General features: G+C 56.3%; 9 protein-coding genes across 9 annotated transcripts; 8 read left to right on the plus strand and 1 right to left on the minus strand.

The window, feature by feature from the left end:
• The first annotated feature begins 278 nt into the window (after positions 1 to 278).
• Positions 279 to 1,773, plus strand: J3D65DRAFT_168057 (uncharacterized protein). The gene is made up of 2 exons (XM_066794226.1): positions 279 to 777; positions 836 to 1,773. The coding sequence occupies exons 1-2, from the start codon at positions 377 to 379 to the stop codon at positions 1,569 to 1,571; spliced, it is 1,137 nt and encodes a 378-aa protein (XP_066649935.1). The 5' UTR covers positions 279 to 376; the 3' UTR covers positions 1,572 to 1,773.
• A 77-nt stretch (positions 1,774 to 1,850) lies between these two features.
• J3D65DRAFT_642131 (histidine biosynthesis trifunctional protein) lies at positions 1,851 to 4,911 on the plus strand. Its single transcript, XM_066801958.1, has 3 exons — positions 1,851 to 2,764; positions 2,815 to 4,404; positions 4,499 to 4,911. Exons 1-3 carry the CDS (start codon positions 1,915 to 1,917, stop codon positions 4,711 to 4,713), a joined length of 2,655 nt encoding a protein of 884 aa, XP_066649936.1. The 5' UTR covers positions 1,851 to 1,914; the 3' UTR covers positions 4,714 to 4,911.
• A 978-nt stretch (positions 4,912 to 5,889) lies between these two features.
• On the minus strand, positions 5,890 to 8,145 carry J3D65DRAFT_168169 (uncharacterized protein). The gene is made up of 2 exons (XM_066794227.1): positions 7,776 to 8,145; positions 5,890 to 7,711 (listed from the first exon to the last, which is right to left on the minus strand). The coding sequence occupies exons 1-2, from the start codon at positions 7,984 to 7,986 to the stop codon at positions 6,273 to 6,275; spliced, it is 1,650 nt and encodes a 549-aa protein (XP_066649937.1). The 5' UTR covers positions 7,987 to 8,145; the 3' UTR covers positions 5,890 to 6,272.
• Positions 7,987 to 9,029, plus strand: J3D65DRAFT_168019 (uncharacterized protein). The gene has a single exon (XM_066794224.1). The coding sequence runs from the start codon at positions 8,306 to 8,308 to the stop codon at positions 8,924 to 8,926; it is 621 nt and encodes a 206-aa protein (XP_066649938.1). The 5' UTR covers positions 7,987 to 8,305; the 3' UTR covers positions 8,927 to 9,029.
• Positions 9,030 to 11,017: 1,988 nt separating this feature from the next.
• Positions 11,018 to 11,809, plus strand: J3D65DRAFT_672444 (uncharacterized protein; the record flags this gene model as incomplete). The annotated part of the gene is made up of 1 exon (XM_066803495.1): positions 11,018 to 11,809. The coding sequence occupies one exon, from the start codon at positions 11,018 to 11,020 to the stop codon at positions 11,807 to 11,809; it is 792 nt and encodes a 263-aa protein (XP_066649939.1).
• A 1,370-nt stretch (positions 11,810 to 13,179) lies between these two features.
• Positions 13,180 to 15,307, plus strand: J3D65DRAFT_168187 (uncharacterized protein). Its single transcript, XM_066794228.1, has 2 exons — positions 13,180 to 14,484; positions 14,654 to 15,307. The coding sequence occupies exons 1-2, from the start codon at positions 13,456 to 13,458 to the stop codon at positions 15,158 to 15,160; spliced, it is 1,536 nt and encodes a 511-aa protein (XP_066649940.1). The 5' UTR covers positions 13,180 to 13,455; the 3' UTR covers positions 15,161 to 15,307.
• An 855-nt stretch (positions 15,308 to 16,162) lies between these two features.
• On the plus strand, positions 16,163 to 16,814 carry J3D65DRAFT_648627 (uncharacterized protein; the record flags this gene model as incomplete). Its single annotated transcript, XM_066802402.1, has 2 exons — positions 16,163 to 16,370; positions 16,441 to 16,814. 2 exons carry the CDS (start codon positions 16,163 to 16,165, stop codon positions 16,812 to 16,814), a joined length of 582 nt encoding a protein of 193 aa, XP_066649941.1.
• Positions 16,815 to 18,729: 1,915 nt separating this feature from the next.
• On the plus strand, positions 18,730 to 19,983 carry J3D65DRAFT_562229 (uncharacterized protein; the record flags this gene model as incomplete). The annotated part of the gene is made up of 6 exons (XM_066797553.1): positions 18,730 to 18,876; positions 18,925 to 19,029; positions 19,080 to 19,270; positions 19,323 to 19,439; positions 19,488 to 19,639; positions 19,688 to 19,983. The coding sequence occupies 6 exons, from the start codon at positions 18,730 to 18,732 to the stop codon at positions 19,981 to 19,983; spliced, it is 1,008 nt and encodes a 335-aa protein (XP_066649942.1).
• Positions 19,984 to 20,828: 845 nt separating this feature from the next.
• J3D65DRAFT_168489 (uncharacterized protein) lies at positions 20,829 to 22,299 on the plus strand. The gene is made up of 4 exons (XM_066794231.1): positions 20,829 to 21,086; positions 21,137 to 21,575; positions 21,632 to 21,826; positions 21,881 to 22,299. Exons 1-4 carry the CDS (start codon positions 21,004 to 21,006, stop codon positions 22,178 to 22,180), a joined length of 1,017 nt encoding a protein of 338 aa, XP_066649943.1. The 5' UTR covers positions 20,829 to 21,003; the 3' UTR covers positions 22,181 to 22,299.
• Positions 22,300 to 25,894: the final 3,595 nt, after the last annotated feature.

Consider the following 25,894-nt stretch of genomic DNA (forward strand, 5'->3'; position numbering starts at 1 on the left):
CCTCTGTTCCGCATCGTTCCATCAGCGCAACGACTCGCGCTCCCCCAGGTGCCCTGTCGACTGCCGCTTTCTAGCTTCAAGTGCCATTGCGACCAATTCTCACATACTTCTCGCCTCATCTCATCGACTCATTCTATTCTCAGATTGTCATTGCAGCATCTCGAATCGATTATATGTTGACCACACCGACGAGAAGGCTGACACCTTTAGCGTCTGCGTTCTGAAGTCAGGAAACGCCATGTGTCGTTGAGTTGACGACTCTTTGGAGTCTCTGCTGCCTGTCTTTCTTCATTCTTGTCCTCGGTCGACACTGTCCTGTCTCAACCCTGCTTCCTTGGAGCAACCCGTCATTGACGCGACTGGGTAGATTGTGGCCATGAAGAATTGGCTAAGGCGCAAGCTATCTCGAGAATCGGTCAACACGGAGGCCGATGCACCAGCAGAGAAACGTCTAAGGACACCTGCGGGTCTGCGACTGTCAAAAATAGTGGATAGTCCCGAACGCGATGATCCGCTGATACGACCGCCTTCTTCGACCAACATCAACGATAGGTCCTCGACCGACATTACGCCTGCTCCAAATACTCCATCATGCCGCACAACCTTTACTGCTGGATCGGTGCTCAAAGTGGAGCTCAAGATCGAGGCATCTGGGGATGACTGCGCTGAGAGACGGCGCATTTATCGCAGGCGGTGCCTCGTAGTTTCGATAACAATTGCGGCCATAGTTGCTCTAGTTGTTGGCTTGTCAGTAGGTTTGAAGAAGAAGTTTTCCGAGTATGTGTTGCGGATCTTGCATGATCGATGTACCAACTCCGTGCTGACGGGTCGGCAGCGAAAAGTCTCCAAGTGATTCACGAGACACTGTCTCAGCCTCGAGCGTAGGGGGCGCCAATAGCAACGCGCCAATGATTCCCGGGTCGACGAATGCGACGAACGCGACAATCGCCTCCAACGACAAATTCCCGGTCGGCTCTTACACCTTTACCACCTTCCTTGATAGTGTGCAGAGAGGATGCACCAGTGTTCGAGACACTTGGAGCTGCTACCCTTACAAAAGTTATGATGAAGATCCGGTGAGATCGATGACAACCTTCCATTGGGTCATATCGCCTAGCTCCGAAGGGATCTACCACATTTCGTCGGCGGCCAACTCGGCTTTGATAGTGTTCTCGAATGCGGACCTGAAATTGATTGACGGAGGCCAGGACAGCGAGCGCTATGAGTTTCAATTGGTTGTGGACAAGAGAGTGAGTCCGTCCACCGACCTCACGGATGACGCTTCCAAGGCGGTTTGTTTTTACAACAAGACTACATTCGTTGCTTCTTTGTACACCAAAAAGCCGAAGAGCTACCCAGCGACGTCGAATACGACTTCAAATGGCATCAGTCCACTTGAAGCAGCCTGGCCATTTGCTGCACGCGTCGAACAGCGCATTGCGGCTCGAAACGATGTTCCAGACTGCGAGCCGAAGGGGCATATCTCTGACAGGTTCACCAAGGGTTTGATTGGCCACAGTTCGACAGGAAGCTGCAGCTGTCTGTACAGGAATTATTTTGACGCGGGGTGAGCGTTTCTTGTCCTCGAAAAATTGTACGTACGTGGAGCGGTTGCGCATAATTGATTCTTTGACATGGTAGAGACGCAACCAAAGGATTCGCTGAGTGAACCAGACACAGTTGAGTCAACAACGAATAAAAGTCAGCAGATGTCTGGTGGTGATGTCAGGCGAGTCATCGTTGTGCAGTTACAAAGGCGGCCTCTGCGCGCCGAGCGATTTGCGACCCCACCCGGCCAATCCCGCGGTGTCATGGCCCGCGACAAAAACCTCCGACTCATACATTACCAGTGCCACTCATCCCACTTGAGTCTCGAGTCCCCCCGCTCAAGCTCCAGGGCTCAATTCCATCACCATGGCCTTCCCTCTGCTGCCTTCAATTGACCTCAAGAATTACGCCAGTCCTGCGCGGGGCCTCGATCTCAAGGCCTTGTCCTACATTGGTGGGGTTTTTACCAAAGTCACGCCAGAAACGGTCGACGATGCATTCACGTACTTGCAGCAGACCCTGGGTCTATTCGAGACTCACTTTGACGCCTCCTTGCTTACCGACGTCTCCGACCTCGTCTCCCTCCTCGACTCCGGCGCGGCCAAAATATTCGTGAGCCTGCCCCAGCTGGCGCAGCTCAAGCAAGTCCCCAACGTCAACTTCGACCGCATCGTGCTCTGTATCTTCGGACAATCCAAGGAGGAAGTTGTGGATGCCATTTCTGGCACCACGGTTGCCATATACGCTGAGTACGTGCGCGACGTGGACTCGGAGGCGGCGTGGCTGCACGAGTATGGAACGGACAGGCCCGAGGTCTTCACCTCGTTTGCGCAGCCCACGCTCGAGCATGTGCTGGCAGTGGCCAAGAATGCGTCCACTCCCATCGTGCCCGCGGAGCTTCTGACCATTGACCCCAAGGCGGAGCCTGAGCTCCTTCCCGTTGGATCAATTGTATTGGCCAATGCGACGAGCGACAGGACTGATGGACTGTTTACGACTCTGGTCACCGATGAGAGGGGCGTAGCACTCGGTCTCGTATACAGCAGCGAGGAGAGTGTACAAGAGAGTCTGCGGACAGGTCGCGGCGTTTACCAGAGCAGGAAGAGGGGCCTGTGGTACAAGGGCGAGAGCAGTGGAGACGTCCAGGAGCTTGTAAAGGTTTCCCTGGACTGTGATTCCGACTGCCTCCGCTTTGTCGTCAGGCAAAAGGGCAGAGGTTGGTTTTAACTTGGTCGCGCGCCTTTCTTTCACTAACACGTCAACTAGGTTTCTGCCACCTCGCCACCGCAACATGCTTCGGTCACTACAAGGGCTTGTCCAAGCTGCAACAGACTCTCCAGAGCCGCAAGGCTTCGGCTCCGGAAGGATCCTACACGGCACGGCTCTTCAATGACCCACAACTTCTCAAGGCGAAGATCATGGAGGAGGCACAAGAATTGGTCGAGGCCAAGACTCAGCAGGAAGTGGCTTTCGAAGCTGCGGATCTTTTCTACTTTGCTCTGGCCAAGTGTGTCGCCTCAGGAGTCAGGCTTGAGGACGTGGAGAAAAATCTGGACGCAAAGAGCATCAAGGTCAAGCGGAGAAAGGGCGATGCGAAGGGACCTTGGGCCGAGAAGCTCGGCGTTGCCAACGGAGCATCCAAGGAGACTGAGGCCAAAGAGCAGGTCAAGGAGGCTGCCTCTATCCCCAAGAGCAAAGAAGATCCCGCTGGAACGCAGGATGGCCGGATCAAGATGCGGCGAATCGTGACGACTGAGCACACCCCAGAGACGGTCGAAAAGGCCCTTCAGCGTCCCTCGCAGCGCTCCGCCGACAGAATCCTCGGCATAGTCAACCCCATCATCCAAAATATTCGTGAGCGCGGCGACGCAGCGGTTCTTGAATACACTCACAAGTTTGAAAAGGCAACCTCCTTGACCTCTCCTGTGCTCAGGGCACCCTTCCCCCGCAGCATGATGCAACTCCCTCCCGAGACCATCTCTGCCATTGACATCTCGTTCGAGAACATTCGCAAGTTCCACGCCGCACAAAAAGACGAGAAGCCACTCCACGTCGAAACGATGCCTGGCGTGGTGTGCTCGCGATTTGTGCGTCCCATTGAGCGCGTCGGCCTCTACGTCCCTGGTGGCACTGCTGTGCTTCCCTCGACCGCGCTGATGCTCGGCGTGCCGGCCATGGTTGCTGGGTGCAAGAACATTGTCATCGCAACTCCGCCCCGCGCCGATGGGTCCATTACCCCTGAGGTGGTGTACGCTGCATCCAAGGTTGGCGCTGAGAGTATCGTGCTGGCCGGCGGTGCTCAAGCCGTTGCTGCAATGGCGTACGGCACCGAAAGCGTCACCAAGGTCGACAAGATCCTCGGACCGGGCAACCAATTCGTCACGGCAGCCAAGATGATTGTTTCCAACGACACCAGCGCTGGCGTCAGCATCGACATGCCGGCCGGTCCCTCTGAGGTCCTGGTCATTGCCGACTCGTCCGCCAACCCGGCCTTTGTTGCCAGCGACTTGCTGTCACAGGCCGAGCACGGCGTCGACTCGCAGGTTGTGCTCATTGCCGTTGACCTCAATGAACAGGGGCTTCAGGCGATTGAGGACGAGCTGCACAAGCAGGCCATGGCGCTGCCCCGCGTGGATATTGTGCGCGGCGCCATCGATCACAGCGTCACGCTCGTCGTCAAGGACATCGACGAGGCCATGACGCTCAGCAACATGTACGCACCCGAGCACTTGATCCTGCAGGTTAGGGAGGCAGAGAAGGTCGCCGAGCTGGTCTACAACGCTGGTAGTGTGTTTGTTGGCCCCTGGACCCCTGAGAGTGTGGGCGACTACTCGGCGGGTGTCAACCACAGTTTGCGTAAGTCGCAATTCCTCCCTCAATCACCCACTCCACAGTCGACACACGTACACACTTTGTTGCGTCACGTCCCTTTTGCTAACACAATGTGCAGCTACGTACGGCTACGCAAAGCAGTACTCGGGCGTCAACCTCGGCTCCTACGTCAAGCACATCACCAGCTCCAACCTGACGGCCGAGGGCCTGCGCAACGTCGGCCAGGCCGTCATGCAGCTGGCCAAGGTCGAGGAGCTCGAGGCTCACAGGAGGGCCGTTAGCATACGGTTGGCGCAGATGGATCAAGCCGCCGCCGGCGGTAGCGCGGCTTGAGCGCGGCGACGGTTTTTTGGCTTTGAAGGTTGGCGATCGTCAGGGGTACTGCCGCTTCCTGTCCAAGGAAGGGTCGGCGGGGCTGGCTAGATGCCTACCTATGGTGTCTTGAGTTGAACGAAGCCATGAAAAGAGTGGAGGCGTGTTGATGTAAGTATGTTGCATAGACAAAAGCGCGGAGGCGAGCGACGAATGGAGTTATCTATTTTGCACCTCTACTACGGCAGCAGCAGCACCTGCATCACTCTCTCAACCCGTGTCATCAGACTCACCAAGACAGGACTCGACTCCCTGCGTGGACGCCCAGGTCCGGCACAGCAATCCAAATGACTCGCAGCCTTTCGGTTCCTTTCCCTTCCCTTGCCGCTGCCCTGCCCTGCCCTCGCATCGCCTCGCATCGGCCTTCCCGCCCGCCTATCTATCTGTCTATCTATCTATCAAAGCTAAAGCGCCGAACACCCAGAAACTTAATCACCACCACGACCACACGCATTCGCTTGTGACTCGTCCTTCCCGTGCTTGCTTATAAATGCCGTCACTGTGTGATGTAGGCAGCGCAATCGGTGCAATTGCGTCAGTAGACGAGCGGGCGAGGAGGCGAGCGGGTGGGCGATTATTCCGCTGCTGCTTGCTCATGTGTGTAGGGCTTTGGGGGAATGCTTCCGCCTACCTATCGACCGACCTGCTGCATGTATCCCACGACAACAGACACTTAGATGCGCAGGCTGGTACTGGCCGGTTGGCTGAGCGGCTGATCGGTTGGTTTCTCGGTTTCGGTTTGCCAGACGTCTAAGGAAGGTATGTAGCTAAGGCCAGTGAGGCAGGCATGTAGGCGAGGTACCATGGAGGATACACTGCATTATGGTAAGGTGGGTGCTTCAATGCCCGCCCCGCCGCCCACCCTTCCGCTCGTTCGCGGGCCGCTGCCCCCCGCCGCTGTAAGGGCGTGGATATGGGAGTATGGATGGATGGATGGATGGGACTGACGTATGTATGTGCGTGCGGCGGTGGGTTCCACATACACAGCCGGAGCGGAGAGTGGTTACAACAATACCTCAAAACATATACTAGAAAGATTTGTCCAAACCGGCCAGCGAGCAAGCTCCCTCGAAACGACAAACTCCCACCGCAACGCCGTCCACCCACCAACCCAAGCCCGGCCGTTCCAGTTTATGTCTATGCGCGGTATACATGTCTGATATCTTATTGCAAAGCCTGTACCCTGCCTGTCCTGTCCTGTCCTATCCTGTCCTGTCCTGCCCCGTCCTGTTCTGAACCAGACCAAACCAAAGAAAACGGAGTCCCGAGTCGAAACGTTGGCCCAATTTGATGCCTGCCTGTGGTGCGCCGGACCCGATGCCGAAAAGAAAGTAACAAACTAATTTGGGAAGGCAAGAAAAGGAGAGGAAACCAAAGGGGGATATCATGGAAATAAAGCTTCGGTGAAGGCAGAGGTGGAGAAGGACGAGGCAACAATGACGAATATCTCGCCGCTGTGGAAAACGTCGACGAGTTTTGAGAAGGTTTTGAAAGAGGAGTCGGAGGAACTTCAGTTACGGTCAAAGTGCCATGAACAATACGTTCCGGGTAATGCCCTCTCTTGATGTGTGCGGCGGCGGACGTGCAGAGTAGGCTGGGGGCGACCTCGACCTCGACCCGCTCGCATCGCCTTCCCCGCGACTTCCTCTTCGTACATCCGTCGCCGCTACACTCTCAAACGCAGGTGGAAAAGCCTCGTCAGATATTGTGAAAACGCTTTCGTTGGCGTCTGCCAGCAACGCGGCTTGCGCTTCCACCTCTTCTGCCTCTTCAAGTCTCCTTTGCAGCGTCACGGCGGCTTCTTCTTCCCGCTGCGCGCGCTCCTCGTTGCCCTCGACGCTACCCGTAGACGAAATCTGGATCGGGACCTTAACCGAGAGCGAGGTGGTGGCGTTGATGGAGAGGATGAGATCGAGCCGGTACACGCGGGAGATGAGACAGGAGTGAAAGGTTGGGATCCAGGTCTTGTTGACGGGCAGTTGGAGAGGGACGATGAGCGTGGTCGTGTAGTATGTCGAGCCAGGCGTGTACGTCGAAGATGCCGCAGGATGGCCGGCGGAGCTTTTCGAATTGGTGCTGGAACACGAGCAGCCCGAGTCTCGCCGCACGACGCCTGGAGCACTGGAGTGCTTTTCCCACTGGGCACCGGCCATGCAGCGCGTGGAGAGCGGTACGGCTTCGTAGTAGATGCCTTGAGAAAAGTCGACAAAGGCGGTGTCGCGATTGGGAAAGTTTGTGCGGGGTGTGGTCGAGTAAAAGGTGGTTGCTCTGAGCTTCGAGGCAAGGCTGCCGAGTTTGGGAGGCGCACATGTCTCGTCGGCGGGATCAAAGCGAAGCGTGACTTTGGCGGACGAGGTGATTGGACCGTAATCCATGTTGCGTGGGCCTGGAAGACAAAGGCCGCGAGGCTGTTGAGTTTCCATGACCAACCGTCCAAGCTTACTTTTCAGCATGCCTTTGCGGATAGTCTTTTCCTCGCGCAGGCGGTAAGAGCTGTCCTTGGGATCCACGGCCAGAGGGGGCTGCTCCTCAAAGGCAGGCTTCACGCGAATCTTCTTGCTGCTCTCGACGATGCAGACGGGCGGTTCGTCCGTCTGTCGGTCGCGCGTGATGCGGACGTTGATTTTGTACGACACTTTGGCCATTTCGGGGGTGAGATCGTCTAGCAGTTTTCCACCGTAGCCGGAGACGGAAGAGTCGCCCATACTTGGCGGCAGCTGGAGATGGGCGGCGCGGATCTGGTTGTTGGCAAACCTCTGGCAAGACCGCGGAAGCAGTTGGGCTGGTATCACAAAGGTAAAGGGAAACTGATAGGTTCGGCCTGCCTCGAGAATTTGGGGGGAGGGCAAATCAAATTGATCAACTGGCTGGCGAAGCTTGAGAAAAAGGTGCTTTGCATCGGTTCTGGCCGACATTGTCGGTGCCGTGTTGAATTTGTCAACGTAGGCTGCACTTATGCCTGTGATGGATGTGAGCGAGGAACTTGGGAATGAGGGCGAGAGAGAGAGAGAGAGAGTACGAACCTAACAAAGAGATTTCGAGCTCGTCGAAGCGGGTATCATTTGGAGCGGTGATGGAAACTTGACCCTCGATCTTGTCCAGATTGGAGTAGGAAGTCATGTAGGAGCCATGCTCTCCGTTCAGCGAGATGGCGACGGCAGGCTTTCCCTGGATGGATAAGTGCCTCATCTTGGTGGCGAGCGGGTTGGAGGAAGTCGAGGAGATGGAGGCCATGGCGATGGCGGTTGGAGAGTATAAGGTGCGGCACTGCCCACTGCCACAAAGGGCCCAAGACACTGGGCACGAGGGGGAAATTCTTGACGGGTGGTGATGGACAGGATGACGACGAGATGGTCCTTGCAGCCTCAGGATATATGTAGAGCGGAGACTTTTTGTTGATATTTTTTATTCTGGCTGGCAGCAAGGGCGCGGAGCAAGTGATTGACAAGCGCGGCGTCAAATTGAGTCACCGCAGATGGTGGGTGTACGGATGGGTGCGTCTACATGTGGGTGGTGCTGACAATTGATTGGGGTCCAAGCGCAGGGCGTAGGTATGTCCATGTCCATGACCATGACCATGACCATGACCATGTCTGCTCGTCTGACTCTCCCCATGCCCATGCCCATCCCCGGCTTCTTCCCCAGCCAGAGGAACGCCCACAAACAGTCAGAGGGCGTTCAGACGAGTTTCCCGCCCGACATCGCAGCTGACAAAGGAACTCGGCCTGTCCCCCGCATTGCATGGCGCAACCCGCTCTTTGAACGCGTTCCGCTCCCTGTTTTCGGCCAGATCAAGTCTCTGCTCCAGGACGTTTTCAATACACCAGCGGGCGACGGGCCGACACAGTGGCTGCCGCTCTCGCGTGCGCTTGACGTTGGGGGAATGTCCTTGTCCTTGCTTGCCCTTGTCACCAGTAGGGCGCAATGCTGCCCGCCATTCGTCGACCAATGCGCCAATCTGCCTTTCTTTCACGTTCGTCGGGCTGGGTGCCAACTACTGCCAGTCTACCGAATTTCATGCAGAAAATGTTGCAGTAGTTCGAGACCATCGGCCCTGTCTCCCACGCTACGCGCGCAGACACATCAGCCGACTCTGACTGGAGCTGACGGCCCACAAATGTTTCCACGGCCGTGGACCAGACGTCGATGCAATTGCGTTTCTGCGCAAGGCTGAGGAGGCTTGCACCATGTGCGAATCCTACGACTATCCATCGTCTCTTGACCCGAGAGTCACGGTCCGACAAGGTCCCTCTGCACCTTTCGTTCGGCTGTAAATAATGTCCCGCCATCTGCTGAAACGTTGCCGACAACATACTTTGGTCCAAGTCTTGTTGTGTGCTCCAGCCCCAACATCACACTGCTAACGGTAGGTCCTGACGATGCCGACTTACATCTTCCAGCCCGCAGCCTGCCGCCACAGAATCCTGGCCGAATGCCCCAATCGGCACCACGGCTCTGTGGTCCAGCCGCTCATGACGCCTTGCGCCATTCGAGTTTCGCAAGTGGAGCTCTTTGACGCGTCTTATGAGCAGATGCTGATCGCCATCCTAGGCCAGGCTTTGGTCTTGCAGCAGTGTTCCAGAAATCCGTTGACTATGGACTCACAGCTGGCCCAAGTCAGCGGTCGGGTTTCGGGTCAAAAGTGTTCGACTGGCGACAACGACTCCGGTGGAACATGGTCTTGCGGCTCAAATCGTGCAGCTTCAATTTGAGCACAATGGAACGCGACACAATTCCTCGCGAACCGTCTGTTTTGGTGTTCACCATTTCCGTCCTGCTTCTGGGCCCCGATTTCCAGCGGATACCGCCCTGCTCATGAGACATGCAGGTCAACCCACGGCATGCCGTGTCGGGCATGATGGATGGCTGTCGGGTGAAAGTTGAACAATTTCTTGGAAGCAGCAAAAGCTCAACACCCAAGGGGCGGTCGAGTTTTGTCGCTGCCAGAGGCACTAGACCTGGTTTGGATGGCTAAGCGAAAGTCCTGGAGGTCAGGGCGTTGTCGTCTCACCATTTGCACCTGTCTCTGCCTTGCCTGATTCTCATGACACACTCTCGGTCAGAAGGATTCATGGTCGACGCGGAAAGCGAGTGCAGGCGAAAAGCCTCTCGCCAATCTTTGGGCGGCCCTGTTCTGCGAGCTAATTTCGCGCAGACCTCAACGCAGCCATGCTCTTGTTTGTGATGCCAACGCCAACGGCCACGGGGACCGCCTGTCGAAAAAACGAAGCCCTGGAAGCGTAGCAAGCAAACTGCTTCAGCCTCCAATCGCACTCCCCCTCGTCCACTTGGCCAAGAAACCTTTGACGGCCTGTCGTCATTTCATGCGGGTCAATGTCGACGCCCACGAGACGTCAAAGATTTGGTGCCCTTGTCGATCAGAACCTTTGCCATATGGTTTGCTTGGTCCAATAATCGACATTGCATAACCGAGTCTAGCACGAAACTGATCTGGATCATCAGGACGGGCTTGCTCTCGCGGGCATAGCGTAAATACTCTGCGATTTTTCTGTAATTCTCATCTGCCACTCTTTCGCAGTGTGGGACAGCTACACGACGAACGAGTTGCAATGGCGTGCAGAGAAAATAAAAAATATCGGGCAAATCTCGAGTTCCCTGCCTGGAAGACTCAACATTTTGGGAAAGGCGCGGCGGAGACACGCGGCTGTGTCAGGAATCCCCTTTGCTTTGACCGCTCCCACCGACTGCTACATTCATGTCGCCTCATCAATTCAATTTTCCTTCTCGAATACGAAATTCCGGCACCGTTGTGGATTCAACTTGAAGCTGAACGTCATCGTCAGCTTCTCCAAGTCGTGCGCAGGGCTGCTAGCTTTCTTGTCCAAGTCGGGTCAAGGTTACGCTTCCTTGCGCTCCATACGGGAGCCTGCGAGAAGAGTCTCCACTGCGCCACAGCATTGCCTGAAGTCGCCCCATTCCGCGCGGTGTCTATGCCAGTTCCGCTGCGCATGAAGGAGGCTTGTCAGACAAAAGTGGAAAAACCACAGTGCAAGTCCACCTCCGCCGTTTCACCAATCTGTTGGAGCCTTGGTCGGGAAAATCATTACTGGGCCCATACAAACTCACTCGGTAGTCAGTGGCGTAAAGACAATGGTTCTCCGCCAAAATTGCTCCCTCTTTTGCCTCTCCAGGTTCCTAAACAATTTTTCAACAACTCATCGCCGCGCTTCCATGAGACAAACACTCAGCGACCGGTCTCTCGCACCTTTTCCTGGTACCAATTCGTCCCACTGTTCCATCCAACATGACTTCGAGACCTCCGCCACAAAAAGGCCCCGCTTTCAATCAGGACATGCACAACACCCCCCGGGCATCCTACGTCTCCTTGGCTACGACTGAAGTCAACAGGGGACGTGGCCACCAGAATGAGCAATATCGAAGTCCACTGTCATCATCTTTATTTCGAGACGATTTTCGAACTCCTGTACTCGATTACACTCTTTCTTGGAATAGATCCTCCACTGCATCTACGCGGGAGGGCTATTTTGATCCTCGCTTGGCGCCACCCGCCAACGTGTATGACGTTGGTTCACCATTCTCTCCAGGAGTATACGAGCAGGATGTGCAAACGCAAGGCGACGTGGAAACTGATCCTTCAGAAATTCCTGGCACATTGTTTCCGCCTCTATCCAAGGACAAAGCTACAACAGCAACCGCAACAGCCTCGTCAAAGTCGTCGAAGCCGGCCAAGCGGCGTGTCCCGGTCGTGTCGGGAACTGCAATGGTTCTTGGTGCAGTCTTCATATCTCTCGTAGTTGAAGAAGTTGTCCTTGGAGCTCTCTGGATCTTCATGTTCTCTTTGCGTTCCCCAGAAGTCTTCTTCCAGGCCTACTTTGGAACGAAAATCCAAAACTTGATTGCTGCAGTCGTTGTCGCAATGATAGGGCTTGCTCTCCAGGGGCGGTTCTTCAAACAATTGACTCAGGATCAATTAACTCTTCAATTGTGGAGTTTCCTCTTGATCTTTACGACATACCTCGCTGCATCAATTGCTGCGGGTGCGATCAAAAAGATCATGCAACAAGCTCCTCCTTGAACACGTTGGGATTGTCTAGGTTTCACACAAAAGCTGAGGCGATACACCCGAGGCACATGCGTGTCCAATCCCGTGGCCAGAGCATCAGATCATGCGATGGACAAGGCGAAACACAACCAGGTCCAGTTACAATTGCACCAGAACAACGCCCACTATTTTGCAAAAAAGGACCCGCGGCAGTCGCTCCTGCACGAGGAAAAGTTCACTCCTTCGCTCCGAATATCCCACGATCCCTCATCAAACACTTGCTGCCAATGATTGGCCGACTTTTACAATTGCCGACGCCGGGCATCTCATTCTTCAACATCAATCCGAGCCCACATTCTCACACGGGGATAAGCGCCACCATGACGTTGAAAACTGCGAAACTACACTACACCGAGCACACCATTGAATCAGCATATCCGGCCACTGTCAGTGGCTGTAGATTAGACGCAACATACTGGGCAGCCTTGAATGCTCCTTGGCGCAAGACTTAATGCAATGCAAGAGAGACAGCATCAAGAAGAAAATTACATATGCAGCGTCTTGACTTTCAGTTTCCATGCCTCCAGCGCAATGTGCCCACGGCCCACCCAACGGGACACCCACTTTTCCCAGATGGCTATTCAAGGCCCTGCATCTGCAAGAGAGGTCTGAAACGCAACTGACCACGCCGCATGGCAGCCCGCACAATGCGAAACCCGTTGACCATCATGTTGAACCACCTGACGGCAAGCCACAAATAGCTCGGCGTGCTAAGGGGCCCACAGGGCGCTTGCGGAGGCGCGCACAGTGGGCAGAACAAGCCCTGGTGGCAGGCTTGGCTCCGGTGTAAGCTTTTGGCCAGACGCACAAGATGCGCTCGGCATCTGCTCGCCCAGGGCCCGGTGACGCCATGATAGAGACGATCTACAGATCGCCGTCGAGTGGCACGGACGGGGAGTTCTCCACTCGCCCACAAATTGGGCGATCGTGGGACTGCACGCGTCGATGGTTTGGCCAAAGCGCTTTCTGTGGGATAAAGACCTGCTCGCCCTGGATTGATCCGGCTCGCTAGAAAGATTCCGCGTCCGAGCCAGCGCCATGACACGAAAAGCACGCAGAATAGACATCGTTGACTGTGGAGTAAAAGGTTAAGCGCTTTGGTGGTTCGTAGCGCACATGATTGGCCGGAGTGCTAAGTGGTTGCAGGGTTTGCTGACGTTCGGCCGGCGCGTAGGCGCATCCAACTCGCCCAACCGCAACACCACCCCATCTCAACCTCGACCGTGTCGGCCCATACCCCAATGGCGCGCGCAATGGCAGGCAGGGCTGTGCCTCAGCACGAGTCGAGTTCATGCCGATGCTTTTCGTGTTTCCCAGGACCGGTCTGCCTCCGGCCAAAGTAAAACTCGGCCCGCTGGTCCTGTACGCTGCTTTTCTTTTTGTACCCCAATGTCTGCGCTGGCTAGGCTGCGCTACATATTCCTGCCTGCAGCATTTGTGTAGCCTGTCTGCCTGCTCGGACAGCCTTGTCGAAGTGCTTGTCTTCACCCCAGCCTTTCCTTCTTCTTCGTCGTCGTCCTTTTGAAACACCACGAGGAGCCGTTTTTGCCAATACTCTACAATTCAACCACTGCTCGTCTCTTCCTGTCCAATCGATCCTATCAGACTAGAGAGCCAACATGACTGCGTCGTCGAATCGTGGCGGGACGCCAAATCAGCAACCACACCACCGCCACAACCAGCACCCCCAACTGCGTCTGCCCCTCTCACACCACGGGCTGCCGCGCGCGCCAACATCGCCTTCAAGCAGCTTCTCCTCGCGATCCAACCGCTACGAGGCCCTCAGCAACCCGCACAGCTCAGCCTCATCATCAGCAACCACCACGCCCACCTTTAACCCCCACGCCGGGCCCAAACACCAACACAACCCGTCCATCGCCTCATCCTCGTCGGCATCTACGCAGATCAACGCATCGACGGTGGCGGCAGATGCCTCGCAGCGCGCCGCCTCCTTCTTCCGCTACTCGCGCACGGGTGACGCCCCGCCCTCGCCGCCAATGACGCCGTTCTCGCCGTCGGCCTTCCCCAGCGAGGCCAGCACGCCCATGGTCCTATCGCCTGCGCTGCCGCCACAGACGGCCGCCTCCGACGACAGCGCCACCCAGTGCTGTGCCCACTGTCGGCATTGCGGCGGCTCGGTGTCGGAGGCGGCAGGCCCGCAGCAACACCAGCAGCTGCAGATGCGTAGTCGCAGCGTCGAGGACGTGCCGAGCCCGGTGCGCCGCCATGCCAGCACGCGCAGCCTCAAGCACGCCGAGTCGTCAGTGTCGTCGTCGTCGTCGGCGTCGGTGGAACCGCCCTTGGTGGGCGCGGCGGGGAAAGTCAAGAGGCAGCAGGAGCGGTCGCACTCGCGGGAGGGCAGCAAGGGGGTGGACAGGGGGAGACCCGAGGCCAGGGGGTCAGATGGGCCGGACGCCAGCACATGCGTCGGCGGTGGCGGCGGCAGCGGCGCCAGAGCCGATGAGCCGAAAACGGATAAGGGTGTCGCAGCTGCACCGGTACTGCCACCGTCATCGTCATCATTATCTTCTTCGTCGTCTTTTTCTCGCATGGGCAAGCGGATCAAAGCGGCGCTGGGCGGCCCGAAGAAGGGCGCCGCCGCCGCCGCTGCTGTGCCGTCCGGCGTGCGGTATACCGGGATGGATGGAGCAGCGGAGAGGAAAATGGCGAAGAAAAGGGAGAAGGAGAGGGAGAGGGAGAGAGATGCGCTCGTGGAGGTGGAAGAAGTGGGCGACGTGCATTGGACGGAGATGTGAAGAGGTCATTTGGCACGGCGGTATTCTTGGAATCACAAGATTGGATGGGCGGATGGATGAGAAGATGGACGAATGGCTTGGTGGAATACTTAAGTGCCCTCCCTTGGTCCTCTGCGACGCGAAAAGCCGAGGGCTTCTCCTTTTCCCTTGTTCCTTTTCAGCGATCTTTCCAAATGGCGTTTTAAGCGCTGGCTGGCTGGCTGGCGGCGTCCCTGTCTCCGTCCTCATTTACGTCGGCTGCGTTGCTTTCATTTTCTCATCACTGTCCTCTCTCTGCTTTTCACACGTCCGTCCATCTCTTTTCCCCTTTCAGTGGCAGCGGCTCTTCTCTTTCGCGTCTTTCGTGGGCGGTAGCGTTGATGCCATTCTCCAGGGCGTCGACACATCTGCACCCTCTGTACTTCACGGGGGACGTATGGAAGGTAGACAGACAGACAGGCAGGCGCCTTTGCAGTCGTGCATTTCTCTTCGCCGGGCCATCGTACGTCTGTCGTCGCACGCTTCTGGTCATGCTGGGTTCATCTTCGCCCTAGTTTTAGGGGCATTGCGTCAGAATGTGCTCTTCTAGTGACTACTTCACTATGAAGCCGGTGGGAAGCACTGGGATCAGCCGCGAACCAGCTTTCCGCCCTGCTTCTTCTTGGCTTTCGTCTCTCGGCCGTTGTCTTGTCTGCAGACGCAGTGCTTTGGTGGATTGCCTACAGTGACCATGTAGTCTGACAAACATCTAGCCTTGTCGATCATCATCGCTACTTAATGTGCTTCTCCCACTATAGCAGACACGAGAAGTACAAACCAGGCGCATGCATGCATTCAAGCTCGCAGTACTCGACAGTATAATTGGTGTCTAGCCCGCGCGAACATGACCGTTCATGGGCATCACCGCTGGCATCTGTGTCATTCGTCGGAAAGGACCGTCCAAACGACCAGCGGGTGCACTCAACAAAGCGTGGGATTTCGAACTAGGGAAATGGGGACTCCAATATATCGATTGCCGCTAAAACTTTACCATCTGCGTGTATGTATGCATGCGCATGCTCCGATCAATAGACCGCCCCCAAAGCCTAGTACTCCGTTGACATGCCCCTGCCCAGATAAACCAGGTATGTAGGTCCGCGTTTTCCAATGCTCGACCGCCCTACTCTGCAACCTATCAACACGCTACCATGTCGCCAGGCATGTTGACGCGCACTTCCGCAACTAAGTGGATGTACAATAGATCGAAAGGAGGCAAACAGGAGGCAAGTCGACGCTGTCGACAACAAAAGTCTGCGACCATAGGGTCGTGCTTTAAACTTGAGGCTTGCAGCTTGCAGCTTGACACTGGCGCTACAAACGCATGTGCGAGTCTTCTGCGACGTTAGGTAGCTCAGCTAGCCCAACGGCGTGAACCCAGTCTGTCGGGACCGATCGCGAGGGCGCTGCCGCACACGTCATAGACGGTGCGGGCATCTCTAGCTCTGTACATGTTCTCCTAGCTGTGTGCCAACAGCATTGCATCGCCTACTCACCTTCGCTATCAACACCAGTGTCTTCATTGCGCTATCCCGGTTTGTTGTATGAGCAGAGCATGCGCATATTTAGTGCCGCATTGCTACTACGCGCCACTCTCGCCTTCTTCGCCCTTCTCGCAAGCAGCAGCAGCAGCAGCGTGCACGCCCACGGGCACGACTACGCCGCGCAGCAAGTGCTGCCCAACACCAACGCCAACGACGACGAGCAGCCGCACCTGATGGCGAGCGGGAAAATGGCGTCGTCAGCGTCGCAGAGCCTGAATGGTACGTCGCCCCCTCAAACCCTCCCCACAGTTCAATCCCACCACAGCCACTAACAACCCAAACCACGCAGTCCTCAAAACGCCCCTCGCCCTCCACTCCCTCAACCCCCGCACCGGCTACCTGCGCAACGGCTACTGCGCCGCGCCGCCAGGCGACTACGGGAACCACAGCGTAGCGGCCGTCGTGACGGACGAGTTTCTGGACTTCACCGCGTCGCGCGGCAATGATCTGCGCGTCATCCCTGGCATGCGGGCCGGGTGTAAGTGGTGCTTGTGCGCGGGTAGGTGGCTGGAGGCGTTTAGGGAGAGGGAGAGACTGGGGGACAGGGTTGTGCCCAGGGTTGTGTTGGAGGCGACGAGTGAGAGGGCGTTGGAGAGTGTGCGGTTGGAGGAGTTGAGGGCGTTTGCTGTCGATGGGAATGGCGGTGGGGGAGGGGGTCAGTGAGGGTGGGGAGGGGGAAGAGAGGCTTTCCAGCGGCTCTGGGTGTTGACTGGCTGATGTCGGAAATGATGGGTTTGACGTTTCTGCAACGCTCTCATGCCAGCATCGCAACTCGGGCCTCAGACACACACTCTTCATCGAACTCGGCAGCGTGAAAACAGGCTCTCCCATTGGATCCAATGGCGAGCGACAGAAGACATCTTCTGCCTGACATGCTCACTGAAACAGCATGATGAAGATAGATTGGTTGGACGCGGGTTTCGTCTTCGAGTGTAGAGGGTTGTGGAGGCAAGGCAGGGCGACGGCCTGCTGGAACAGAGCAGATTGGCGTGTTTCGTGCGGAGCAGCCTGATGTTGTCAAGCTCGAGAACCTTTTCAGCACTTGGGCCTTGAAATGCAATAGATGTTTAGCGTCTTTCTTAGCAAATCTCCGCGTTCCATGTTTTTGCAACAGTGTCAGTCGATACCTCTCGACCGACAAAAACTTTCGTGGAGTTAGATTCACGACTACTTGCCACGGACGTCAGTGAGCTGCAACGTCATGGCACAAGCAGCGGCTGTCGAGAATCTGCCGCTCACTCGTCGCGACCAAAGACACGCCACCAGGGTCTCCAGCAAAAAGCCAAGTAGCAGCAAGCACTCGCACTCCACCAGAGTCCAGAACGCGGGCCCAGCAGCCCACTCGCAAGCAGCGCAGCCAGCGAGCCAGTCCAGGCGCCACGCAGGGCCACCAGCACCAGAGCGTCCGCCGCGTCGCCGATCAGATCGACGCGGGTCTCATGTTTCGGCACAGGGCCAACCCCAGTTTGCATGACCCCGAGCCAAACGGCAGGTTCCCTGCGCAGAAGCCCCTGCCCAGCCGCCGGAAGGACCGGCTGAAAAAGACACGATCGAACAGCGAATGCTGGGCCTCGCTGAGGACTCTTGGGCGCTGTGATTGGCGGCTGGTGGAAAATGAGTGCGTGCTTGGCGATGGTGAGACGCTTCTCGATAGGGAGAGCTATCGTGATTGGTGTTGGTGGGAGAATATTCTTCTGTCGGATGATGCGAGTGGGGGGTCGCCGGCACATATACTCTATCGCAAGTTTGATGTGGTGGTGGGCGTGGGGTGTCTTCTTCGGCATGTGCAAAGTCGCTGTCGAAGATCGATAGACCCTCGTTGGAACAGTGTCGGCAAGGAACAAATTGAACTAGTTTTCAGCTTTGGAACTCGTTGGAGCTGTTCGAGAAGATGTCCCGCGTCGTTTGATGAGTTCGTCACTTGGTGTCTTGGTCTGCCAGGAGAGGGTCAAAGCGGGGAGCTGTGTCTTCGAAGACAGTTTGCTGGTGAGACGGAGCGCTCTCTGCGTGATTGACAAATGTCCCGTCTGCCGACAACAGTATGATGATCAACGGGGTTCGAGAAGAACATGCCTGCTCTCGTCGGCGAAAGCGACGCCAAATCCCGACTGCCGGGTAAATGGCCTGTCTGATTCCCGTCGTGCCAGCATCAAGGTCTGAGATGTGTCGAGACAAGGCTGACGGCGCCGATGGTTTTGCTTCTTCCTGTTGGACATTCTTGTCTTGATGGGCTTGGTATCTGCAATGTCGACGTGTGATGGAGCTGGACGTCCGTGGGTTGTCTTGCAAATGTTAGGTGCCAACTGGTAGAAGTCTTGGTACGGCTGCCGCGCGCTCATGACCATGCGCGGGTGGTGGTCCACGATGTTTGCTGCATGGTGTTTCGAAGATATTTCCTGGCACTCGCACTACGTCACGCCAATCTCCTTGCCCAGATCCAGCGTGTAAACACGGCATTGGTGACGACCTCCTCACCACAGCCGTCGAAGCATCATCATCTTCTCACGCTGCTCTTGCTCAATGCGCCATATGCTTTCATTGTCTGGTTTTGCGCCTTCTCGACGAGCACTCCGGCGGGATGATTGTCCGGGATAATGCACACCAGCTAGTCATTATCGCCCTCGTCCAAGGAATTCCCGCCCTTATTCTCTTCGGTCTTCGAGTGTTGGTTAGGACGACAAGAGCATCATGGGGATCCGACGATTGGGCAATGGTCGCGGCAGTGGTTTGTCTGCAACATTTCCAGATGGAGGAGCGACCGCTAACCATGCAGGGACCATTTGCGGTACAGACGGTGGGCGTCATGTTGGCCGCGAGATTCGGCATTGGGGTTCTGGACGAGCATCTGAACCCGCATGAAGTTCCCGAGGCACTCAAGGTACGGCATTGCCCAGCACTGTGGCTATCGCGTGGACTGACATGCGGCAGTGGTTCTTCTGGAGCCAGGTCTTGTTCCTCATCGCCGTCATGTTTATCAAAATCAGCATCGCTCTGCAGCTCAGTCGCATTGCGATATCGAGACGAAAGTATATTTTTGCGATTCGAACTTGCTTGGCGATTGTCGTGGTGTCCTTGTTGGGGACCATTGTTTTCGTTCTTGCCAGATGCCATCCTATGAAGTGAGTTGTGATTAGCAAGGAAAAGGAGAAAAAAGGGCTGACAGGGCTGTAGGGCGCATTGGACACCAAGCCTCGTACACACAAAATGCGGCTCACAGCTTCACTTGACCATTGTGAGCTATGTCCAAGCAGCGATCAACATTGCGAGCGACTTGTTCTGCGCAATACTGTAAGTGAGCAGCGCAACTGTCAGGGCTGGGGCTGATAAGACGGGTAGGCCTATCCCGCTCCTCTGGAACGTGAGGATGAACCGCAAGACCAAGGTGTCGGTCATCGTGTTGCTCGGAATGGGCATCTTTGCCAGCGCGTCGGCCATGGTGCGGCTCAAGTACAACAGGAACTACATGTACGATGGACCGGATCGGCTTTGTAAGTAGCGGCAGCGATGGAAGAAACGAGGCTGACGTGGGAGGACAGACCGGCTGGCAGACATTGTAACGTGGGCGTACTCGGAGACGGGCATGGGCATGATTATAGGGTGCAGCGCGTGTTTGCGGCCTCTTCTGCCGGCGCTGAGGTCGGACCAGTCGCACGACACGTACCGGCTGGAGAGCAGCAAGCCCCCACACAGCGTTGTGGCTGTGCGCGAGGACGACCGGGACCGCGACCGCGAACGCGACGGCGACGGCGAGAGCGACAGCGAGATGGAGACGACGGGCGGCACGTCAGTAAAGGGGCGCGAGGGCATGACATGGAGCTGGTCGGCCGTATGACGATTTTGTCGCGTTTGGGAGTTGGACTGTGTAGGTAGACTGGGCGACTGGGCGACTGCTCTATTGGCCGAGGCGCATGTGAGGCTGGGCTGGGCTGGGCTGTATTTTGCAGCGCCGTGGTATAGCGACGTCGCATGGGATTGGGATGGGCTCGATGTCGTGCAGACGCGATAACGAGGTAGGTAGTTTAATGTTGGTGATTGCCGTCGTCGCAAGGCTCGCATTCTGTGGTTGCACGTCTCTCGGCGACCCTTGTTTAAGCCTACTGTACCCTCCTCCCACACGTACGGCGCCCACTGCTTGGCTCCTGGGCTGCTACCACCACCCTGCGCCTTTGATTCCTCCTCCGCCTTCTCCCCCAAGACCCATTTCCTGCTGTATTCCCTTCCAATACAACTTCCTCCTTCTTCCTCCTCCTCCTCCTCCTCCTCCTCCTCCTCCTCCAACACGCCCGCACACTCGACACGATCGTTACCATCCGACCACAACTCGCTGCGCCCTTAGATTCCCTGTCGCCCGTCCGCTGCGCTAGTGTGCTGGTACTCCTAGCCCTCACCCTCTCGCTCCCTCTCGCCGCGATCCCTTGCTTTTCGAAACAATCGTTGAGCTTCTGCGCCACGCCCCCGGCCCTGTCTACCTGACCTGCACCCTGGCCCGAGTGTTCCGCCATCCATCATCCCGCCTGCCGTCACCTTCTCCCTGTGTCGCGCTACCTACCTACGTCGGCTCTGCACATCAACGCCAAGTTGACGCTGCACCGCACCTGAGCCTGCCTGACCCGCCGTCGAGCAGCGCTGCCTGTCTCGATCCCTACCCGCCGCCCTCCCTTACTCTCCCCTCCGTGCCGCCCGAGGCGGCATCGTCGCCAAAATTTACAACCACGGCTCTCGCTCTTCCCTCCTCGGAGGACAAAGCATCGACCGCCTCTACCAGCCCCCCACCATACAGTCCCTCCCTGGAGGTTACAGAGATCGTGAAGGCCTGTCGTCCGGCCCTGGCTTCCCACGGGGCTCGAGCAGGATGTATAGGCCAAATACCACCTGGACCTGGGCGTTTCTGCTCACCTCGCTCTTGCAAGCCATCGTTGCTTTGGCCCTCGAAGCGTACGTCGTGCGATTGCGCAAATGCCCTCTTCGTCGCTGACCTCGTCCAGGTACATCTTCGCCCGATTTCAGCTGTCGCTAAAGAAAAATGCCAACATTCTGCCCCAATCTCGAACCATCCCCACCTACCTGTCCGTCTTCATGTTCGGATACATCTATCAAATGGTGCTTGTTTACGACGCGCTACGCCTGAAAAACACCATCCAAGTCATTGGTCTTTGCATCTACAACCTCGGCATCTTGGTCTACGCGTCCATCCAAATCGACCAAATCAACGATGCCGTCATGGTCTTGCAGGAAAATGGCCTGATTTCGATTGAATTCTGGGGAGAGATCAAGCCGTTCCTCATCGTCGAGCCTTGCCTCATGGCATTTGGCACCATCCTCATGTCGTTTGTTGCTTGGAAGCTCTACGACGAGTTCGCATGGACGATTTACAAGCACATCTCCGCTGACCTGCGGCTGAAGCGCAGATATCTGACCTATCAGGCAAGGCTATCCTCGTCTCATGCGGTTGCAAAATTTGGGCTGACGTTGGATTCTAGATTTACATCGCCATGCTCAAGTTCGACTTTTTCTTCTTCCTCGGATTTACTGTGCAGTTCCTCGTCGTTGTCGGAAACACGACCGACGCCGAATTCTACCTCACGATTGCGGCCGTCCCCATTACCATCCTGCTGCTGGTGCTGGCTGCTTATTGGACAAGGAAGGAAAACATTATTGGAATGATTGCCATCATCGTGCGTCGCCCTAGGAAACGTGACTCACTCCCAACGCTGACACATTTTTGGCAGGTGATTTATTTCGCAGCTCTCGCCTACTTTCTGTTCAAGCTCGTCCGCATGTACGGCTCCGACAAGAGCCGTGTCAACGACTACCTCCCGGCGCGTCGTTCGCTCACCACCTTTGCCGTCATCACGATTGCCCTGCTGCTTGTCACAATTATCGTTGCCTGCCAGTGCACGCACAATTTCAACAAGGGCCTCAAGCCACACCTTGCGCGGAGAAAGGTCCCGGATCTTGACGAACAAAAGTACACGACCGAAATGCCAGCGATAGCTGGACCTGTGCCGAACAGAATGACGATCGATTGATGCGTCTCGCGCCCAGACGCGGTCAACGGACGACTTCAACGCCGACGCGACGATGTGGCTTTTCTTTTCTTGTCTTCCGGAAGGCGGTGGATTTGAGGACTGGGCGTTCTGGAGTAAAACGGCGAAAAAGAGGCGACTCGAACCAGGCCAATCCCGGCCCTTGCTGGACTCGAAATTCAGAGGCCATGACGGCAGTTAATCACAATCCCATGTGCGGGATACGAAGGGCGGGATGGAGGGTCTGCTGGAGGAACCGGGCTTTCATTTTCTGTGGGAGGACACCACGTGGTGCTTCTTTTTTGCTTGAACTCGGAAGGAGCTCTGATGTCGCCATGTATTGGCCATGGGTGACTCGACTGCCTTGGCCTTGAGCAAGGTCCAGGTCGTTCACTTGCAGTGTGTATTACCTTCGTACAGCCACGCGCTTTTCTTGCCCCTCATACTTCTTTTTGCTCTTTACTTCACTGCTAGTTTTGCTCCCTGGGCTGTCGGCTCTCGGGGTGTTTTCTTCCCTTTTTCTTTTGCCTGCCCGCAGGCCCTGTTGCATCTGGCGAATTTTTCAAGTAGCTTCCAGTTCCCATACCCACCAGCAAGCCTCTCCCCACCTTTTTGACAAATGCATCCACTACGCCTCTGTTCTTTTGGAGATCTTTGTTTGCGCTCATCTCCCATCTGTTCCAGTGCTCTGGTTCACTTGTAAATTGCGTTCAAATCACATTTTCCTGGTCGTCAATCCGCGCGCGCGCATCGCGATCTATCTCGCATCTTGTCCGTGTCTGCATTGCGCACCATGCACCCGAGTGTCTGTACGCCAAACGAGCGACGGCAGCCGGTACCGAGCCTGCGAGAGCACAATCCGAGGTCTCAAGAAAGCCTCTCGCATAGTCACCGAACGAGCGACGAGCGGGCAATTGATGACAAGGCGGCGGGATAACAGGATCGCCACGTTCCAGCAACTCACAGACCAGCCAGGGCAGCCGGCCCGCGAGCGGGCCCCCCTTCCAGCAGTGGGTCCGACGCAAAACGTTCGTCCAACGGCGGTCCAGGCAGGGCTGGGCTGGGCAGGCGGCAGCGAACTGGCATCGCAGAGCGCACTTCTTTCCTGCGTGGCTTGAAGAGATCCCAGGGCCACTGCCGACGCTCAATGATGAACGAACGGCTGTTGTGGTTGGTCTCGTTGTCGGCCTTTTCTGGTCTGGTTAGTCGCGGTTCCGTACAGCGCCCCGGCGGCCAAAGCGAGTGAAAGCGAGCAAGCGAGCGAGTGAATGGGTGAGGTCTGAGGTCTGAGGACGCTTCTCTCTTGACTGCCAGCCAGCCTGTTCTCATTTTCGCATCGTCAACCAGCAGAACAATTTTCGTTCAATCATAATCGCCCTCCCTCGCCTCCTTCTTCTCTTCCATACACATGCACTCTCTCTCTCTCTCTCTGTCTGTCTGTCGCCTTCCCCTGCCGGCCCGTCTGCCTCCCTTCCTCACCCCCTGCCTCACCCCTCCCAATCCTCCTCCTCCTCCTCCTCCTCCTACTTCTCGTCATCGCCGTCGTCCCCTCATCCCTCTAACCACCCACCAAGCCACACCCTCATACCTCCCCCGTCCGCCCCTCGTACCGCGCACATTGCGCCCAGCGGAAGGCGAATGACGACTCGCGGCGCGGCAGCGGCGCGGCGGTCTTGGCACGGAATGGATCTGCGGCCGCGTGTGGTGGAGACGGACGGACGGGGCTTCGGGGTCTCGGGGCGAGGGGAGGCCGACAGGCTGATGGACGAGTGATGAGTGATGACTTGGTGCGGCGGTGCGAAGGCTGCTGGGCAGGGTGCCTGCTTACCTACTACAGTGTGGGCTGCTGGTGCCAAGTACCTTCTAGTCTCTCCATGTTTGTGACTGCTCACGCGCACTGTACTTGCTGTACCTACCTTCGTGCCATCCAGGCAGATAGATCGGTGTTTGTTGGCCTTATTGTAGCTCCTAAACCACCAGACTGCTAGGAGTTCGATACTCGACCCCGAGAGCAGCTGATATCTGCTTATCTACCTGCACTCCCTTCTCTTCCCCTCCCGTGCCATCCACCAATTCATCCTTCCACTCGCTATCATCCTTCCATCCATCCATCCAACCCACTCGCTACCCATCTCGTATCCCACCTCACCTACCTTGGCAGTTGGCACATCAGCGCGGCGCAGCGCACGTGTGCTGTGGTGTGTTCAGCCGACCGGCAGCAACAGCAGCCTGACGCGCCCGCCCACGTGTCCATCCATACATACATACATACATACATACATACATACACACAAGTCTATAGAAAGTATGCGTGAAACGAGACGAGACATACCAGGCAAAGCAGCCGGTGGGAGGTAGATGAGGAGGGGTCTTTACGCGTTTCGTTTTGGGGTTCTTTGTTTGTCTTTTTCCCTGTTTTTAGTCCTGCTGCAGGCGTCAAGCGTCGTCTGTCGAGGCTTTGAGATACATGAGTAGAGGTTGTGTCGATGCGCTGAAAAGCGAGCGAGGGCCGTGACGCCTATGCACGCTGCTACTGCAGCAGCAGCAGCAGCGCTTCCTTTAATCCCTTTGCATGCATTCGTTCAGCAGAGCATATACATGCAGGGAGAAGTGTCCGGCAGCGTCTACGCTAGTATGAGGTACCAGCAAGAAAGTCTTCGTTCTGTCTGTCTGTCTGTCTATGATGTATATGCGGTTCTAAGTGATGCAACTCTTCGCAAAAATCTAGCAGAAGGAAAAGCGCGACTGCGGATACCAGGCCACACGTAGCCGCGCGGCTGCGCAGCCCAGTGCACAGTGTAGGCGAGGGGATGGAGGGGGTGGGAACAGCCATGAGAAGGGGAAGAGAGACGGGGAAGGGTGAGCATGAAGCTATGCACAAGCCCCTGTTTGATCTGCCTCCCCGTCGGCGAGTCCGAGGCCAAGTCGAGAGAGCATGAAGCGAGTCGAGGGGAACTGTCCGAATGCGCATTCGCACTTGCGTACCGGCATGCCGAAAGCGTACGCTGGAGCCGACCGTGGTCGCCGATCAAGCCAAATGCGATGGGTGTGCCGCAGCAACATGTCAAAACCACGATATCCAAGGAAAACCCAAGGCAAGGCAGCTCCTGACGACTATGGCCCGCAGCAACGCAGCACATTGACCAGTGAAGAGAATTGCAGAAAAGGGAAAAGGAAATAGGAGAATAGGAAAAGAAGCCGAAAAATCATTAGATACCATTGCATCATCTATCCCTGGACCTCATGCAGCGCCGACCATCCCAAAGCCAAAGATAGATGCCATGACGACAAAAGGGAAAAGAAAACCGTTGATCCGCGAACCCGGCGCCCGGTACAGCGTCCGATGGCCAACGGGAATAGGTCCAGAACGGCGGGTGCCGTTTGATTCGTAGCGAGGTGTTGACCCGGAGCCATGGGTTCGTCGAGTCATTGTTTATCCGAAACGCGCCCTACTGCAGAGTGGGTGCAGCAAGGACAAAACCGGCAAGCAGGGGCGTCTTTCCGGCTCGCTTGCTGCGTGCCCGGCAAGGAGTAAGTGTTTCAGGCTTTTTTTGGTCGTGATGCATCTTTTTTTAGGTCCTGTACTTTTCCACATCAAGGTCTTCTTCCTTGTGAGCTTTTTTTCTTTTTTTTTCTTTTTTTTTCGTTATAGACGTCCAGTTTGGATGATGTCGCCTCTCCTCCAATATTCGATGATCTCCAGACACCAAGAAACCA

The sequence above is a fragment of the Phyllosticta citribraziliensis genome (genome assembly GCF_038025025.1).
Source record: "Phyllosticta citribraziliensis strain CPC 17464 chromosome Unknown J3D65scaffold_16, whole genome shotgun sequence".
In the NCBI taxonomy this organism is placed as follows: Eukaryota; Fungi; Ascomycota; class Dothideomycetes; order Botryosphaeriales; family Phyllostictaceae; genus Phyllosticta; species Phyllosticta citribraziliensis.